The sequence below is a fragment of the Colias eurytheme genome, chromosome 1, assembly GCF_061535395.1.
Source record: "Colias eurytheme isolate Ceu_HAF_F1 chromosome 1, ilColEury1 Martin Lab GWU primary, whole genome shotgun sequence".
Classification (NCBI taxonomy): Eukaryota; Metazoa; Arthropoda; class Insecta; order Lepidoptera; family Pieridae; genus Colias; species Colias eurytheme.
In genome coordinates, this window is record NC_142980.1 from 15,670,670 (window position 1) to 15,683,946 (window position 13,277).

General features: G+C 33.4%; 1 protein-coding gene across 1 annotated transcript; it reads right to left on the bottom strand.

Moving 5' to 3' along the window:
- Positions 1-720: 720 nt before the first annotated feature.
- LOC149911413 (uncharacterized) lies at positions 721-6,114 on the bottom strand. Its single transcript, XM_090106281.1, has 6 exons — positions 5,818-6,114; positions 5,308-5,514; positions 4,566-4,664; positions 3,680-3,778; positions 3,307-3,381; positions 721-3,072 (listed from the first exon to the last, which is right to left on the bottom strand). The coding sequence occupies exons 1-6, from the start codon at positions 5,849-5,851 to the stop codon at positions 758-760; spliced, it is 2,829 nt and encodes a 942-aa protein (XP_089962407.1). The 5' UTR covers positions 5,852-6,114; the 3' UTR covers positions 721-757.
- Between the last annotated feature and the right edge of the window lie 7,163 nt (positions 6,115-13,277).

A 13,277-nucleotide genomic window follows, 5' to 3' on the forward strand; every position in this document is an offset into this window, starting at 1 on the left:
GGTACCTAACATTAACAATAACAACATTCAAGTAGGTACACTATTTAGGTATAATCTACAATATTTTCAGAGCGATTATTTTCAAAAATTTTAATATTGTTTACATTTCAATTTAATCTTACTTAAAGCGGCATTTCAAATCAGTGGAGGTACTACAATGAAGTTTATTCCTAAATACCTACTTCAAAAAGTTTACAAGGATAAAAAGTCTTTGAATTTAAAAACATTTTTAAGTGAAAGTCATATTTTATGTGGATCTCGCAAGTCATCACCACTTATATTAAAAGTTTGTGACGTTGTTAATGTATTTGGAATTAACAATTATTAAGTACATAATAAACATATTTTATAATACTTCACCTTAATCCCAAGCTCTTGCTCATGGGATTGCAGCATAGAGTAATATAATATATACGGGTATAGAGAGCCCGCTCGCAGAATTTTTTGAAGACCGCTAATGTCAATTGATCTGATAAACAGCGCCATCTATTATCGGCATCCACAAACTTGTGAAATGTATAGCTATAGCTATAGACATCTACTATATTACATGCAATGGTACTTTGACTTCAGCTTCTTACTATTTTACTTGTATTCAAGTTGATAGTAAATCAAATTAAGTAAAATCTTATCAACTTGAATACAGTAAAATAGTAAGAAGCTGAAGTCTAAACATAAGTTTCAGAAAGTGAGTGCATACAAATAAAAACCAATTTTATTTTACAATTTATTTATTTACAGCTAATTAAAACTTACATTAATTTTTATTTGTTAAATGTTTATGTCTGTTTTTATATTTTTGTGCTGCTATTTTTATTTCGTCCTCACCGTGATAAGTGATTTTGCCAGACAAAATCCGATTTATTGATCGGCACCAACTGTATACAAGTACATGAATTACTATATTTTCAAAATATTTCTTTAATGTCGTTTTATGTTTATCACAATTAAAAGGATAATCAACAAATATGTCAGTAAACATTTTAATTTTTTCTTTCAATCCTTTTTTAGGTACATCTTTCTTCAATATATCCGTCACTAAATTTTGTAACTGTATGAAACATTTTTCCATAGCTTTTGACGGATATATTAGTGACTTTTTATTTTTTTTATATTCTTTGGCCCTTATGTATTCATTTGATGTGCTCTCAGGGTCGCCATACATATTTTTTTTGCAAACTTTGCAGCTTTTACTAACATTTTTAATACATCTGTGCAGGACCCACCCACACACATAATTGCCCTGTCCAACATCATTTACTGAAGTATTTAAATTAATGAAAGGTATCACAATTTCTTGTGCTCTGTTCTTTTGTGAGCTTTCGGAAAATTGTGGTGCCTCGTCATCAATTGGACTGGGAATATCAGAAGTTGAGGGCACCAAAACCGACTTTTCTTTAAAAAAAAAATCCATATTTTGCAAACAATTGTCCTCATCTTTTTCGCAGTTTGCGTGAAGAGAATGGGGCGAGTTAAAATTATTTATTAACAGGGACTTAAAGGCCCCTTCGAAAGCCACCGTGTCTGGTGCCGTATTTCTAGCCCCATAACTTCTGATATTCCCAAAGAAATTTTCTAGTGGGTCCTGGTTAAAATTACGAGTTAGCATAGCATCAAATGAATACGTTTGAGACAACAATATCCATATTTGTTGCATTCCTTCAATTGTGCGTATTAAGTTTTTAACAGATGGTATTGCTTGTGTTTCAATTAAACGGATTTTGTTGTTATCTCTAATTTTTTTCATAAATTTTACTGTTTTTAAAACTTTTATAGCATTCTTCCACAAATCATGGTGCAAACTATTTCTTCGCACACACCCTTTATAAATTTTACCATCTGGTACATTGAATGTATTACAATTTAGCGAATCAAAAAGATTATCTATTAATTTAGTAAATTTTACCAAATTTTGGCATTCTCTTGGAATTTCTCCTCTTGCCACAAGATGTCCTGCAGTTGCAGCCATTGTGTGGCTAAAAATTTGGGCTGCTGGTTTCACCTTCATTTTCCTCATTTTTTCCACATAAATGTGCTCATCTGTAATTTTCAGCAGGCATTTTAACTCTCCATAAGACTTATCAGCTTCATAAGTTAGCTTGAAATACTCCCATTTAACAATTTTTTCGCACTCCTCTTCAAAATCATAATACTTTAAGTCTTTTGTGAGCAAATTGTTTCTGACTCCTTTTATCAAATGCGGAACATCAAATATAGGGATTAGTGTGGTCTTCCCTATTTCAATTAATTCATTTTTCCATTGTTTTTTTTCTTTTATATATTTTCGTCTTGTGTCTTCTATTAACTCATTGATGACACTGACATTGACTGTGCTTTGATCACACACAGTGCACACAACCTTTAGTCCTGTACTTCGTACATACAAAACAATTTTTTTTAATGTTTTTTTTAATTGTGCCTTATTTAAGGCGTTGGTGAAATAGTACGCAATGGGTTGTTTGAACTTCCGTCTGAGTCCCTTCACCATGAAGACTAATACATGGTCTGCAATTTTTTCACCATTAAATGTGAACCCCCTAAGTTGATCTTTTGCAGCGTTGTAGTGTATTTGCGGGGAAATCGACATTTCGTCGAATATAAGACTACACAATCTGTCTTCTGGGCACAACTCCTCGACTGTATTTTTTATTTTTAAAAATATACATTTATTAAGCCCGGGCTCCACTTCTACTTTTGATAAAAGTCTCTTTAAAGATTTTATTGATGGCAATGTGAAAAATTTTGCCAAAAGAGGGTAACTCCTCGGACTTTTCTTATATAAAGAAAGTGAGAGCACTTTTTCTTGATGCGTGAATCTGCGGCCAGAAGGCTTCTTTGTTGTCTGGCTGTACTGCATTTTTGTGAAAATTTTTGCTGCTGTTGTCATTTTGCATGACAGTTTTTTAAATAAAAGGTCAGCAGACATTTTTTCCGCACTGGCTAATCGGGATTGAAGATTTTGGTTTCTGCTCTGTGATCTCAACAAGTTAGATTGCAAAATTTTAATTTTTCTTCTTGTTGTTTTCAGCTGATTCAACCAAAATGACGGCACCTCCTGCTGCTGATGTTTACCTGTTAAAAGAAACACAAATTATTAGTGTCAAACTAAGCTAAATAGCATTTGTATGCTATGCTGTATGTATTAATACATTTGTTTGTTCTAATAACTCAGCCCCCGGAATCACAGACACAATAGAAAATCTATTGTGTCGTGGACCGATCGGGCCACTCGGGGCTCAATGGGTTAGCTTCTAAAAACATTTTTTTTTTAAGCCTATCCTGTCCCACTCCCCCTCTATAACTTACTTCTGTTTTTATTTATTGCCTTCTTCTGCAGTTGGCAATAATTGTGTTCTGAAATTATGATTCTGGCAGAATTATCTGTAATGTGAAAAAATAAAAATACATTAGAAATATTAATAGTATATAATATATATTATATTTATATATTAAAGGCATTGCGTATAATTCGATATTCTATACAATACCTAGACAATGTATATAATCCGGTATTCTATACAATACTGCAATGTATAAAGTTAAAAAAAATAACCCTAACCTGTCCATGTTGGGATGCGCTAAAATTACATTACCTCCTTCCTTGTCTTTTACATCCATATTTTATAACATTTACCAACACCATGAATGCAATAAAATAATTATAATTAATATGAAGTACCTGTCAATATTGATTCTGATACGGCGAGGCTACTTCCTTCATGTTTGGATTCAGGTACAAGTGTAACTTTCTCTGAAGGACCAACATCATCAGACTTGCCTGAAAAATAAGAGTACATGTTATAAGTATAATGCTGAGCACGGATACACATAGAAAGATTTTATTTATCATTGAAAGTATGTTTTACTACAACCTAAATCCTATCTAATATTATAAATGCGAAAGTGTGGATGTTTGTTACTTAATCACGCAAAACCGGCTGAACGGATTTGGTTTAAATTTGGCATGCATATAGCCTTTGACATGGAAAAGAACATAGGTCTTTTATCCCGATTCCTTAAGTATCTAATGCCACGCGGGCGAAGACGCAGGCAAAAGCTAGAGGTCAATAACTGTATTGATTGGGTTCAATACAGTTATTGACCATTTAGATTCTACTACAATAATTACATTCTATCAGAGTAGGCCCAAAATTAATTATGAATTATGATACTATTATATTTCACTTGTTATAACAAATAACTATTGAATGACGATGACCTTTTGGAAATGTTGATGGCACCTAGAATACTAAACCCCTTAAAATAAAAGAAATAAAATAAATTTGCTTTAAAATGAAACTAAATCTTTATATATATAAAATTCTCGTGTCACAATGTTAGTCTGCATACTCCTCCGAAACGGGTGGACCGATTCTCATGAAATTTTCTGTGCATATCGGGTAAGTCTGAGAATCGGCCAACATCTATTTTTCATATGTACCACGGGCGAAGCCGGGGCGGACCGCTAGTTTATTTATAAAATTAATTAATTTTGTTTTAAATTTGTTTCTTTAATAGCCTTCTTTGATAATTAGAATCCATATAATTATGTAACCTGTACATACCTGCCAGTGTCGATTTTAGTGTAGTTAGGCTGCTTCCCTCAATTACAGGTTCAGATGCAAGGAAAACTTTTTCTGAAGTACCAGCTTCATCAGACTGGCCTGAAAAATAAGATATTAATAATATTATTTATTTATAAAATAAATAAAAACTTATAAGTTATGTCAGAGAATTTTAAATTTGAAGTGGGACAAAAATATGTACTTATGTTTTATATTTGTAACCCATAAACCCTCTTAAATATGTTTTTTTTATAAATACAAAAAAAAACAACCTGAGTTATAAATAAAAAATAATATTTTTGATTTTTGTTTGTTTTATGTGTTAAAATTTATCTCAAAACTACTTGAACCACTCCAAAAATTCTTTCACCATTAAAAGCTATATTTTTTCTATTACTTATTTTCTTTCATAGGCGAAAATGCTGACAGAAACAAGTAGTAAAAAAATTATTTTGCTTTTCTTTAATAGCCTTTTTTGATAATTAGAACCTTTAATTATGTAACCTGTACCTGGATGAAAAAAGATTGCATGTGGTGGAGATGAGAATAATAAATATAAAAATCAAAAATAATAGTAGCCATGTAAACTACAGTCTCAAATGTTGGTGGGTAAAACATCATGGTTTTGTCTAATGTGCGCAATTTTAGCAAAATACTAACTTCAATTCAATAAGTGCTAATAAATAGCCCAGTAATAGTTAAGTTATAATGCCTTAATTTGAAAATTATATGTAAATCTTACCAGGAAGATGAAGTGATGGCACAGCTAGAAAATTTAACCGGTTATTACGGTTCCTGTCCCTGTCTGTAAAATGGATATCACAGATGACCTTCTTTGTATACAGTTCATAATCAGTAGGACTATCTAACTTCCCACCCACTATATGAACCCAAGCCTTGAAACGGTCAGGATTCTTTTCTGGATGAGGAAATCTATGGTAGGTGTTCTCTGAAAAAAAAAGCAAAAATCACTTTTAAATTAAAGCTTAAAGTTAACAATACTGACATCTTACTTATAATATACAGTCAAGTTAAACTTGCACTCAAATTTTTTTCTATCACCATGTGATATATGATGGGACCGATGGGTTTCCCCATGTTATTGTATAACATGGGGACCGATGGGATTCCCCATGGAATCTATGAAATCTATGAAGAAAACAGAATGGCAGATATATATATATATATATATATATATATATATATATATATATATATATATATATATATGATGACTATACTTAGTACTTACTGTTATAACATCCTAATGCACAACGTTTAGGCATGATGAAAACAAATCACGAGCGTCTATATCGCAAAGATACAGCACAAACGTAACGGTGGAGGAACTAAAAGCTCAACTCTCACAATAACTTCGGGAAATTCGTACACTTCACTACGGAGGAGAGGACTCAACTCAACGCGGATCGGCGGATTAATTTCACGAAGAACAGTACAAATATGGAACAAAACTACAAACAAGCGCAAACGCAAGGAGCAGTCGCCATATTTGTGTAAAAAATTTCACAATCAATATTGAAATCAATTCACTGTGTTGCTATCGTAATTATTACTCAACTTGTAAGTTATACAAAATTTTATAATATTTATAATACAAGTTCAATTAAATAATTAGATATTTAAATAAATGTTCTTTGTCTTTTTTTTTTTTGTAATAAATTATTTCTTATCGATTGTTCTGCCATCTGTGATCGTATAAAGCAACTAATTGTTTTGGATGCAGTTAAGAGATGGCGCATTTTGAAAATAAAAACCCCAAATCTGTCATTGTATGGAACTGTCCTACCCCTGGATTGCAGTTTGCACATTTCTGCAATAACAGTGGCTAATGATTTTCGCCTTCTACAATAGTTGAGCAAAAATACGACGTGATTACAGAACCGTCATCAACAATAGAAAATAAATCTCTGTAGCTGTAAGGAAATATTATATAAGTACAGTTTTACTGTGTTTAAGTGGCTAGAAGTAGCAGCAATATATTTTATAAGAAGTTAAGAGAACTAACGGCATCTCTGACTTTACCTTATAGGTATTTCCTACTTCTATAACTCCATGCACCTAGGAAATTTTATTAACCCTAGTTGATTTTATTTCACTGAATATTTAACACGTATAGGCACACATTTTAAATGTGTATTAGGTAAGCAATTTGTAGGTATTTGAAAAGATTTTTGAAAAAATTCAACATGGCAGTAACTAATCAAAAGGTGTACAATTTATAAAACGTCACAATATAGTTATCACGTACATTCATAGTGTGTAATTTGGTTGATTCGGTTAAAGGAAGCTGCGTAGGGCGACAGGGCGACGGCGAGAGCACGCGCAGGGCGGGGGCGCGGCGGGGGCGCAGCGGGGTGCGGGGTGAGGGACTCGTATTTATCCTATTAGGCCAGTAATCACCGCTCACTGTCTTTTTAAACCACTGCGATAAATGTACTTTGATATTTGAACAAAGCTTGTTTTGCAGGGAATAAGGTTTTCATTGACTTAATTTTTTTCTACCGCTTTTATGAGCGGTTATAATAATTTGTGGGTCCAAGTATTAATCGCACATCAGCACATTGTATTCTTAATTTTATTATTGTATTGTAATTACTTAACTTATTATTTTAATTTTGACATACCTATTTTTAATATGTATTTAAGTTTTAATGATTTCTGTTTTCTCCTGAGAATTTTCTTCTTGCTCAAGTTTATGAATGAAGACATACATTTAAAATAAAAATTTGGACTTAAAAACTAAAAAATATTCGCCATAGTTCGTCAAGTATCAACACTAGACGATCGCAGTAAGGGGTCGAATGGGAGTTGACGCGTGCAGCGCGCAATTATGTGCGAATTGAATCAATCGCATTCATTTTGATCGGTCACCGGTGGTCACATCTAGTGCGGTCGAACTTGATCGAAATTATATTTCAATGGCCAAAACTTTCACAATTACATAAAAATACTAGCGGTCCGCCCCGGCTTCGCCCGTGGTACATATGAAAAATAGATGTTGGCCGATTCTCAGACTTACCCGATATGCACAGAAAATTTCATGAGAATCGGTCCACCCGTTTCGGAGGAGTATGCAGACTAACATTGTGACACGAGAATTTTATATATAAGAAGATTTAGTGGTAATTTTTTCAAAGAGTTCTAAAAATATATGAAATATTATGAAACTAATTGTTAGGATAGAAAACGAGATAACCGAGGAGTTACATGTTTTATTTGTGGTAAAAAAGCACGTTTACGATTTAGTAGTTATTTTAACAAAGAGAAATGAAAGCTATCGAATGAAATAATGTAGAGTAAAAAAGTAAACCATAACACTCTAAGTCCTAATACGATAGCGTCATAGAGTATTTCCCTTTCACAGGTAAGCTTGTGATAATATATTCGTCTATAAACTTTTCTCCAAAGGTGATTGAACAACAATACATTTTCTTGCAGCACGTGTTCAAGCAAATCTTTTGCACAGAGGGCTGAGGGCTGAGGGAACCCCAAACGTTTGCAACTGCAAACAGAAGCATGCGGGCGTCTGCTTCACCGATGAATAAAAAACTAAATCCCTTTTGTCCTTATGGAGATGTTCTCTGGGAATCTCTTTGAACTGTTTTTGAGCTCTCGAGGGTTACAATATATTTTTATAACATTTAGATGTAGTTGGTGCAGGACATCGCCACTTCTTCATGTTATAGGTATTTATGTTTAGAGCTAGTTCAAATTATTCTAGTAAATGCACCTACGAATAGCATTCGTCTCTTACAATAGGATAACGTTAACGGTTCTTATACAGTCTATTCTCTATACTGAAACACTTACATGATTAGTATTATGAAATTCACACACCTATTCTGAATATTCATAGGATCTCATATGAAAGATAAAGCAATTCTATAAATTTTATACTAAAAATTATTTTCGTGAAAAAAATGCACTTCACAACCCTACATTTTTCTCGCAGCATCAACGAAAATTAATTTATAATAGATTTCCGATAATTCCATTTTCCTCGAAACCTGGATTAAAACACGTCATCAAAAGTCGAGCCACAATCGAATGAAACTCATAGGGCCTCGATAGAGTATTGGGGCGTTATAACTGTATTGGCGAGGAAGGAAGTCGCGCGGCGCCTTTGTTGGCGGCGCGGGCCTGCGCGGACCCGGCCCGCCGCCCGCCGCCCGCCGCCCGCCGGCCGGTCGCGTGCCTCGCGATAATTCATTACTTATAATCCGATTACATTCACTCACTTTGTTACCGTCTATTTAGTATAATCACAAAATAAAGGAACGGTCAACAAAGAGTGATGACGTTTCATAAATTGTACAACTAATTTAATGAAGAAAAACTTATGAATAAATTTAAATGAACTTCACTTCGGGACAAAAACTTTGTGGTGTAATGGGCTTATCATATGTTTCGACACCTTTGATTACGTATCAAAGATCAATGTATAGCAATATGTTAAGCTTCTCTTTTGGTTTGTATACAATGAAAGGAAAATGGAATTTTAATTAAGTTTTCTTTTCGGCTGCGGAATTTATAGTATACCTTATTAATTACTAGGTTGCCGCCCGCGGCTTTGCCCGCGTAGTCAAAGATAAACCCCTCAAAATGTTGGAACGACTTGCCGCCGCCTATTCGTTCACAACAAAGCTTATCTTCTTTTAAAAAAAAATTAAAGTCATATCTTCTCGATTATCAAAAACGTCAACAAGAAAAAATTTAGTATCCCCAATAATGTTTCTATTTGTTTATTTATTATTTAAGTCTAAGATTTAAGTATTTATCCAATAATCTCGTCACTACTCTAAGCTAATGTGTAATTATGTATTACTAGATTTCCGCCCGCGGCTTCGCCCGCGTTTGCAAAGGAAAACCCGCATAGTTCCCGTTCCCGTGGGATTTCCGGGATAAAACCTATCCTATGTGTTTATCCAAGTTACCCTCTATATGTGTGCTAAATTTCATTGTAATCGGTTCAGTAGTTTTTACGTGAAAGAGTAACAAACATCCATACATCCATACATCCATACATCCTTACAAACTTTCGCCTTTATAATATATATTAGATATTAGATTTATTTCCTAAGTATAAGTATATATTATAATTTATAATATTAAAATTAATTATAGTATTTTTAGTAGGGATGTAACGATACATGATTTTGCCGATACGATACCGATACCGATATTTGTAGTAATGTATCGGCGATACCGATACCGATACCGATATTGATGGCTTGGTAGAAAAATAAATAGTGAATTATGCATAAAAAGTTACCAACATTTAACAGAGACAACTGTTAATCGTATTCTTTTAAATAAAAATGCCAAATCAAAAAACAACAAAACCATTTATTTTAGTATTATTGTTTTACGAAGTCAGTTAAACTTTAAGTAATACACATGCAATCAGTACCTAATAAAAGTTTACTATAATTGGTAGAGTTTTTTCAGAAAACAAAGTGCGCACGCGCGGGCGGCCTCCCGCATCGTTCATTTGGCGCGGATTTTTGAATTATTTGATATCAAAAAAATTGGTTGTTTGTAAAGTAGGTTTACGATCGAGATGTTTACGTGATAACATAATGCAGTGGCAGCGCTCGAGATGAAACGGGAGATCGGTCCGTCTCTCTCTCGTTATACCTGCGATCGCGCTCGTGAGGTTTTGGTGTGACACAAGTTTATGAACATGTCACCCAACTAAAACGATTTTAAAAACGTTATCACGTTAAAAATTAAAAAAATTCAAAATTATTTCTTTCTTTCCTTTACATAAACAAATTTGTGATTGGAACACTCCTAGTAAGCAAATAAAATGCTTGTGTCAGGAGGTTCCGCTCTTCCTTAACACTATTACAGAAACAGAAATAAATAATATGAATGAATACAATGCAAAAACATAAAAGAAAAGAAAGAATTTAATAAAAAATATCGGTATCGGTTGATTTATTATCGGCGATACCGATATATCGGCTTGCCGATATATCGGCCGATATATCGGTATCGGTATCGGTATCGTTACATCCCTAATTTTTAGTATATATCATATAATATTAAAATAGATATATATATTATTATTTTTTATCTTTTAATAACTTTATGCAGTTTTGAGCAAAAATACATCCACTGTCAATAGGGCATTCTAAGGCAACCACTGAAAATCAGTGTATTGCACTGAGTGGCAGGCCTTTTGTGGCATGCATAGATTTAAGTTAGATTTAAGTTTCTTTGTTTTATTTTATTTGTATTTTTTTTTTATGTATCCACAATAAACATATTTCATTTCATTTCATTTCATTTCATTTCATTTCATAGTTCCCGTTCCCGTGGGATTTCCGGGATTGCGTCATTTTCCCGGGATAAAAAGTAGCTTATGTCCTTTCTCGGGTATCAAAATATCTCCATACCAAATTTCATGAAAATTGGTTCAGTAGTTTAGGCGTGATTAAGTAACAGACAGACAGACGGAGTTACCTACTTTCGCATTTATAATATTAGTATGGATACGTCATTGATAATCTTTACACCTATGTAAGAAGTATGCTTATTGCACTTAGGTACCTACACATTCTACGGTTTTACGAATTACGAAATGTACCCAATTATAACACGATACCAATATTTTCATAATAGCGAAAACTGACAATTAGACTACAGGCCCGTGTTGAAAAAATTATGGGTCATTTGACCCACCAGGTGACCTATCTAGAACGATATAAGAGCATAAAATAATAAGATTCAGCACTATGACGTCACTTGTAAGCTGTCCACCTGAGTGCAGATGAGAATTCGAAGGTTCAGGTAGAGATTTTCTCCCCTTGTCTCCATGATTTTTGTACGGCGTTGCGGAATAATTGATTAAAAGTAGTATAGAAATACATAGTATGACACAGATGCCGTACAAAATCAAATGACCAAATTTACCCCGGCAACTGTCGAAAAATAAAAATAAATTCCGACTTTGTGGACCACCATTTTTGTACGGCATCTGTGTCATACTATTTCTATACTGCTTTTAAGCCATTATTCCGCAACGCCGTACAAAAATCATGGAGACAAGGGGAGAAAAGCTCTACCTGAACTTTCGAATTCTCATCTGCACTCAGGTGGACAGCTTACGAGTGTCGTCATAGTGCTGAATCTTATTATTTTATGCTCTTATATAATTCTAGATAGGTCACTTGGTGGGTCAAATGACCCATAATTTTTTCAACACGGGCCTGTAGTCTAAATGTACAACCGTCATCAGCATAGTTTATTATATAATTTTTTTTTTACTTTCAACTAAATTCTGTGTCCTAGTTACTACCATATGAAGTAACTACCATATGAATTTTCAAGAAATCTACTCGCATGATCACAAATTAAAATTTTCCTGTGAACGTCCGCGTCGTCAGTCGGATCGGAGCCGGGAGAGCCCGGGAGGCAGCTGGTAGAGGAATGCCGACCTCTGGCCTCACTGATCGATACATGCAATTGATACACCGTGGAGAAGGCTGTGTTGTTCTTTATATTGATCTTTAACTGAAATTAATTTTGAGTACCTAAGGTTTAACTTCATTGTTAATATCGCCTGTTGGCATGTAACACAATAAATTACAGGTGTTGGTACCAAAAAGCTTAAGTTTAACAGTTGGTAGGTATAACACGATATTATAATACTTATTATGAAAAGACGTAGCTATCTAATATCATACGATACTTACAAATTGCAATTAAAATGAACCAACAACTATAATTTACACTTAACAAAATAAATTAATACTTAGTAACATCAACGACAATAACTGTCTAGATGCGTGTGTAACTAGTTTTAACATATTTAATTAATGCCATTTTAAGTACACAACTAAAGGGCAACACACATGACGTCATGTCACAATATTCTCTTCACCTGAAATAAACGTTAAAATTTAAAACCCAGCAACAAATATGGAAAGCCTCCTCCGATCGTAGCGGCTCGGTGTCGGTCAAGTGGACCGTGCGGCTAACAGATATTGACATGCCTTGAAAGCGGCCGTCACAGCGCTTCATATATCATTGCGTATCTTTTCATATCGCCTACAACGATGCACAGCTTAAATATACCAAGAGACACTCTCTTTTCACCACCACATTAGGGAACTCTTAATCTCTCTTATCTAAACCTAGTCATATTTGTAGACACTTGTAGACATACTAATAAGAAAATAACTGAAAATAAGTATTGATGAAATAAAAAATAAGGAGTTTTGTATAATTAAGAAATATCTAAAATTATTGCCAAAATTTCAGAAATCAGTAATTATAAGAAATGATCATTAATAATATAATTACACCATGTCATGAAGACAGATTTTTTGATAACATTCTCATTAGCAGTAATTGTAAAATTTCTAACAAATTTGAAATTATTAACAAAAAAGAATCGCAATTAAAATATCGCCTTATTTAACAGGTCGGTTTTGAAATAATTGGAATAAGTAGGTGTTTTAATTTACACGTGATTTACACATTTATAAATAAATTTTCATATTTTAAAGTAAAGAGCAATATGAATTTGTTGAAATGCCTCTACATTATATTAATCTGCGTTTTCCATCGTGGCCAGTGATCTTCAATTGTAGTGGACCACCTCACTATGCAAGTCATATCACCTTTAGAGGACTCCAGTATAATTTGATCTCTATTTAATTATCATAAGATTAAATATTCCAT

Coding starts and splice junctions, on each gene's coding strand:
- LOC149911413 (XM_090106281.1), bottom strand. CDS start 5,851: ATGCCTAAACGTTGTGCATTAGGATGTTATAACA. Junction 3,382..3,679: donor ATCAGAATCAATATTGACAG/GTACTTCATATT, acceptor TTCACATTACAG/ATAATTCTGCCAGAATCATA. Junction 3,073..3,306: donor GGCAATAAATAAAAACAGAA/GTAAGTTATAGA, acceptor TTCTTTTAACAG/GTAAACATCAGCAGCAGGAG.